General features: G+C 38.9%; 1 protein-coding gene across 1 annotated transcript; it reads right to left on the bottom strand.

The window, feature by feature from the left end:
- Positions 1-301: 301 nt before the first annotated feature.
- On the bottom strand, positions 302-1887 carry LOC121994658. The gene is made up of 2 exons (XM_042548616.1): positions 1818-1887; positions 302-837 (listed from the first exon to the last, which is right to left on the bottom strand). The coding sequence occupies exons 1-2, from the start codon at positions 1885-1887 to the stop codon at positions 302-304; spliced, it is 606 nt and encodes a 201-aa protein (XP_042404550.1).
- Between the last annotated feature and the right edge of the window lie 4495 nt (positions 1888-6382).

Genomic DNA, 6382 nt, shown 5'->3' with positions numbered 1-6382 from the left:
AATTTTTTTTATAAAATCTTAAATATTTAAATAAAAAAACATAAATTTTAAATTAATATTATTTTTTAAAAAAATATTGGTCAAAATCAAATTTTAAAAATCAAATAATAGAGATTTAAAAAATAAAAAGGGTTAAGTATTTTATAAAGGACATTGGGTAACTACAAAGGTACAATAAAATTATTGTATTAATATCCAGATTCCTCAAATCAAAGTACTATAAACTTCAACTAAAAGAACAAAAAATTTTATAATAAAAAAAATCAGAAATAAAACTTTACAGGATCTGTTCTTCCTCTGTTCATTCCACAATCTCTTCGATCGTGCTCAGCCTCTCCCTGTAATTCAACTGCCGTTGCCTGAACTTACTCTGCTTCGTCGCCGGCATCTTCTTTTCTTTCTTCTCATAAGGCGAATTCGATCCGTAATAACGCTCGTCGCCGCCATCAAAATCAGTATAAAATCCAAATTCCTTCTCGTTCCCGGCTTCATTAAGCGCGGCTCGCTTCCCTGCTACTTCCGCCGCCACCGGCATCACCCTCCGAGCTCCCTTGCGTGGCGGTTTGCTGGAGCCGGAAGCATACGCCGAGAGAGCCACGCTCGCCCGCACCGCGAGCGCCGCCATGTCAGAACCAGAGAGCGGGTACTCGAGCTTGGAAAGCGGGAGGAGGAAGTAGAGATGGCCCGGCCGGAGCGGGTCGGCGGCAGCCAAAGCTGGGATTTTGGCGTTGCAGTAGAGCTCGTCGGAGCTGCAGATGAAGGAATTCGATATGCGTTGGCCGGATAGGGCGTCGCGGACCTTGGTCTCGGCAGGGTACTCCAGCAAGAAGCCGTCGGCTGTGATGACTTTAGCCGTCAGAGAGTATCGATGGTGCTCGGAACCTCCGTCGGCGGCGGCGGCGGCGGCGGCAGCGGCGGCGGCGGCGGCGGCGGCGTCGGCGGCGGCGGAGGAGGAGGAGGAGGAGGAGGAGATGCAGGATCCCATGAGTCAAGTTGAAATGGAGGAGATCCGAGATTGGCATTGACATTTATAGACGAAGGAGAAGAGAAGGATGAGGTGGATGAAGTCGTCACTGTTGGAGTTGGGTCATCAATGACGATAGATTTTGGGGGCCTGTAACTTGATATGGGAAAGTTTCAATCCACCCCTATAGTTCGTCGTCTTTACAAAATGCCCTTTAAATTTTGAAGATGCTGAAATGGCCGGATACTTAAAAAATCGTTACCGTATGATTGAAACAAAAATGATATGGCTCATCTAAGCCGTCTCGATTTCAAGATAAAATATAACTAGATAAATTAAAGTGGATTTTATATCTGTTAAAAATTATTTTTAAAATTTACTAAAATAAATATTGATATATACAGTGACTATGTAACATGTGGAATGAGATTAACTTATAATTGACGGTAGATAAAATAGTATTATGAAAAAAAAGAATCCTATATTAATATTGATCGTGTAACTATGCATTCCAAAGAAAAAAGAATAATTTTCCAACACAACATACATAACTGTTCTAACGGTATTATCCTAGCTATAATTAATTACTCTAAACCTCCTCTAACTATTTCCATTTTGCCATTTATATGTGGAAGCTTTCAAATGTTTGATGTTTAAACATTATGCATGACAATTTAGTCATTAAAAATCGAAAATGAAAAGGATGGCAAATTCTGGGGAGTGGTTGAGTGATTTTAGTACTTTGAGGTGCATTTGGAAAAATAAGAGGACTTGATGTGACGTGTATATTTTGGATGATGCCCTTCGATTGAGGTAAAAGGTGAATACGTTAGTCCTCAGTGCCCCCGTCAACCTGTCCCAAGGTCAATACGGAGGAGGTACTGTCGCGACTTCATAATGCTTATGTAGTTATGTCTATGCATCGACATAAGTCTGGACAATAAACATCAAAATCAAATTAAGTTATCCATACTTAGTCAAACTAATTGGAACACTTACTTAACTTGACTAACTAAGTGAAGCTACTACCTCATGATAAATAGTTAGTAGCTAAAGATTAGATATTTTATTAAGAAAAGAAGATGTTTATGTTGAAATTTTTTTTTTAAACACTCATACTTGGAATTTAAGACACTAAAATATTTTTTTGCCATTAATACAGGGGAGTGAAAATTTAAAATGATTTTTCAAAATTAAAGTTATTTTTAAAGTTCAAATCTTTCCTTTCTTTGAAAAGTTAATGTTTTTACTATTTTTTAAACTCTTTTCTTTACAAAGTTAAAGTTATTTTTCAAAGTTTAACATTTTTTTTTAAAGAAGATAATTTTTTTTTAAAGTTAAACATCTTTCTAAAAGTTATAGTGTTTTAAATTTTAAAATTATTTCTCTTTTCTTTGAAAAGTTCAAATTAAGATTCTCAATTTTTTAAGGCTATGTACTTAAAATCTTTTTTAAGCTAAGTGTTATAAAATTTAATATAGACAAAGTGTTTTCTTCCAAACTCATATAGACTAAGTGTTTTATTCTTCAAAACTCAGTATTTTTCTAAACCTTCAAAACCTTAGTCTGTTTAAAAGTATTTTCAACTCTCTTGAAAATATTTTTAATATACGTTAAAGGGGGAGAGAAGCTAAAGTTAAGAAAAAAAAAAGAAAATTAAGGGGGAGCTAAGAGCAAATTAAGGAGAAACTTAAGGGGGAGATAACAAATCAAATTAAATTGCTCTTAACTTGTTCTACATTCTGCATGTCTTTATTATTGTATTTTCTTTCATACTTATTGTTATATATTTGACTTAACTTTGAATTGCGTTGCCATAATAAAAAAAGGAGAGATTGTTGGTGCGAAAAGCATCAGACGATCGAACCTATGTTTTGATAATAACAAATGGTCCAAAGTTAAGATTACTTGTTGTCTAACAAATTTGAATGAGCGTGTAGAAAAATCCTAAGTGTTCTTAAGCAAAAGTCCTAGCTGTAGTTAGGTAGGTGGAAAACCCTAGGAGGTGGTAACCCTAGGTGGAAAGTCATGGCGGGTCGAGCACTTTGGGCGAAACCCTAGTGTCGGGGACTCTAGGTGAAAATCCTGGTGGTCGCGACCTAGGTGGAAGACTGGACGGATCGGGGATCGGACATGTAGCGGAAAAGTCCTAAAGACTCGGGTACTGAGCAAAAATCCAATCGGTCTAGAGGACCGGTCTGGCAAAAATGTAAACTCTCTTGAGAGGAGTAGGTGAGGACGCGTTTCCCAAAGAGGAAACAGTAGGCGTCGGTTCGACCTAGAGTTTCAACGAAACTTAAAGTCAGAACTGAACAGTCCGATCACTGTCAAATACTTATATTATTTTATATTTTATTATGCTAACTTTCTTTTGCAGGATATACTTTGTTTGTAGACTAATATGCCTTGCAGGAAGAGAGTTGCACAAGGAAAAGCTCGGATGAATAGTGTCTAAGGCGCCTCCGAGGCTGTTGGAGGCGCCTTGGGTGCTTTAGGCAAAGGCTCCGTGTAGCAAGGCACGAAGGCGCCTTCAAGGAGCTTGAAGGTGCCTTGGATGCTGGATAGAAGACACCTTCCATGGAGCTTGAAGGCACCTTTGGATGGATAAACAACACAGGCCACGGAAGCTATCGTTTCCGACGCGGAAGGGATAAGAATCCCTGCTGGAGGTGCCTTCCATGGAGGCTGATGGCGCTTTCAGCAGGCTATTTAAGGCAGTCTCGAGCATGTGCTGAATAACACTTGATCTTCGCAATTTTTCTACTACGCGCTGCTCAAAAGACTATTCAACGAAGCTGTAACATAACTCCGACAACCGAAAGCCCGAAATTCCTTATTCGTAGTTGTCGGTGTACTTTCAATTATTGTACTTGTAATTTCCGGATTGATAGTGAATTGCCCAAAGTAAACACTTAACGAGTGTAGGCTTTGGAGTAGGAATCGTCACAGACTCCGAACCAAGTAAAAGAAAAGTGTTAACACTTGAATTGCTTCTGCATTATTTCTTATTTCCGCTGCATTACTCTGTGTTTTCCGCAAAACGTGAAAAAACCATGAGAGCTATTTGTAGGACCGTTAGATTCGATAGAGGGGGGGGTGAATATCGATTCGAAAAAGACGAGTATAAAGGCAGCGGAAAAATAAAGTAGACACAGATGTTTTTACTTCGTTCGGAGTCTGTGACGACTCCTACTCGAAGGCCCGTGGTCCTTGACCACTTTCGTTGGGCAATCACTAACAAGTCGAAATATGATTACAGAATAAGTACATGAAATGCTAGTAATAATAAAGCAATACCAACAAAGAAAAATTAAATAAACACCGGAGGAGCACTTTTGTCGGAGCGTTGTTGACGTCGCACTTGAACGTCGAGCAGCAAGACCAGCAGTAGAAGAGTTCTCAGTAAAAATTGATTTCTGAAGCTCCTGCCTGGGGCTTCTTTTATATGCTGTTCCGGGCGCTTGGATCCCTTCCGGGCGCCTGGAGTGTGACGTAACTGCTCAAACCAAGATGCTCCACGTGGTGACGACTTGGCTGGATAAAATTCGCCTTCCGGGCGTCCGGATCCCCTCCGGGCGCCCGGATCCCCTCCGGGCGCCCGGACCACCTTGTTCCAGAAAGACTCCTTTTTCCTGCAAAACAAAGTTAGTCCGAGGCAAATATACATCCTGTAAAATAAATTGTTAGCACAGTTAAAGTTCAACAGATGGATAAAGAGAGTATGACTTAGATTCCGTCTTTCTGAGACCGGAATCTAGTCACGATCTCGACGTAGACATCCGAAATGGATCTAAGCCGGATCGACGCCTAATGTCCCCTTCCCGGGAACGCGTCCTCACAGACACTCCCCTCCAGTGACTTACCTCACTTACCTGCTAGACGTCCGGTCAGCCCGTCGACCCGTCTGGACTTCTCGCCAAGCGTCCGGTCAGCCCGTCGATCCGCTTGGACTTCTCGCCAGCTATCCGGTCAGCCCGTCGACCTAGCTCGACTTCTCGCCAAGCGTCCGGTCAGCCCGTCGACCCGCTTGGACTTCTCGCCAGCTATCCGGTCAGCCCGTCGACCTAGCTGGACTTCTCCTGCACACTCGATCAAAGTGTCAGACAACAACAAGACTAACTTAACCTATTTGTCATTCATCAAAACCTAGGTTAAATCGTTAGTGCTAGCCGCACCAACAATCTCCCCATTTTTGATGGAATTACAACCTGGTTAAGTTAGTGAAAGCATATGCAAGAAACAACATGCATTTGTGTGGTTTTAAAGTTAGTTTGTGTTTTCAAATTGGTTTAGCTAACTTAACCACCTGACCCTCCTCCCCCTTTGGCATTCATCAAAAAAATGAACAAAGGTAAATAATCATAGTGAAGAGTTACTGTAACAGGTAATCAAATTTTGAAAGATATCTAAGTTTGGTTCAAAATTTGAAAGATAAAAGTGCAATTTTTAACACAAAGTCAAAAAATAGTCAAAATGACTTGGGGGAGACAAGTTGAGTTTTGAAAAGTTAATCAAGTTTAACTCTCAAGCGTGTGGAAATTTTCAAAAATAGGTTTTTCAAATTTACTTTTTATGTTTAAGTAACATCTACTTTTCAAAAAGGTAAATTTTTCAACTTCGATTTTTCAAAACAAAGCAAAAATTAAATAATTTTTCAAGAAATAAAATTTTTGCCAAAATTAATTTTTAAGGCTAATTTGATAAAGGCTAAATTTGGAAATAGTTAATTTTTCAAATCAGGTTTGAAAATTGGGTGGGATTAAACTTTCACATTTTTCAAATACTTAGTTAAATTTAAATTTTGTAAATCAATGTTCAAACATAGGTTAGGTTTTAAAAGGCATTTTTCAAACACACAAAATTTGAGTTAATTCTCCCCCTGAACTTGATATTTAACTTTAACCAGCTGTCTAACCAATTAGGTACTAACTAGCTATCAGAAGATAGTAGCTTTCACATGGTTAGTCAGATTAAGTTGATTACAAGCAGTCAGTTTTTTGACTTGACTGATTAACTTTAATCTGATTAATATCTGAGTTGTATTTAACGTCCAAACTTATGTTGATGCACTAAAATAAGCATCTTAAGTCCAGACAGTTGGCCTATGCATCTCACCCCTTTCTATGTTTGTCAAACACAAGCAAGGTAAACCTAGGGTGTTGGTGAGATGCTCAAAAACTAGTCCTATGGGTACATGCTTTCTAAGGATTCAAAACTAGTCTAAGGCAAAAACTGTTTTTGAAAATCTAAAAATGGAAAGTTTGAAAACAAATAAATTTGACTTATAATTTGGTAAAATCATTTTTGAAAGTATTTTTGCAAGATCCTAGTCTATTAAGCACATCCCTAATTTTCGTCGTAAGTTGCTAAATTCACTTTCAGGGAGAGGTTTTGTAAAAATGTCAGCTAAATTTGATT

Source organism: Zingiber officinale, chromosome 6A, assembly GCF_018446385.1.
Source record: "Zingiber officinale cultivar Zhangliang chromosome 6A, Zo_v1.1, whole genome shotgun sequence".
NCBI lineage: Eukaryota > Viridiplantae > Streptophyta > Magnoliopsida > Zingiberales > Zingiberaceae > Zingiber > Zingiber officinale.
Note: the sequence above shows the minus strand (reverse complement) of the source record. Positions and strands in the feature narration are given on the sequence as shown.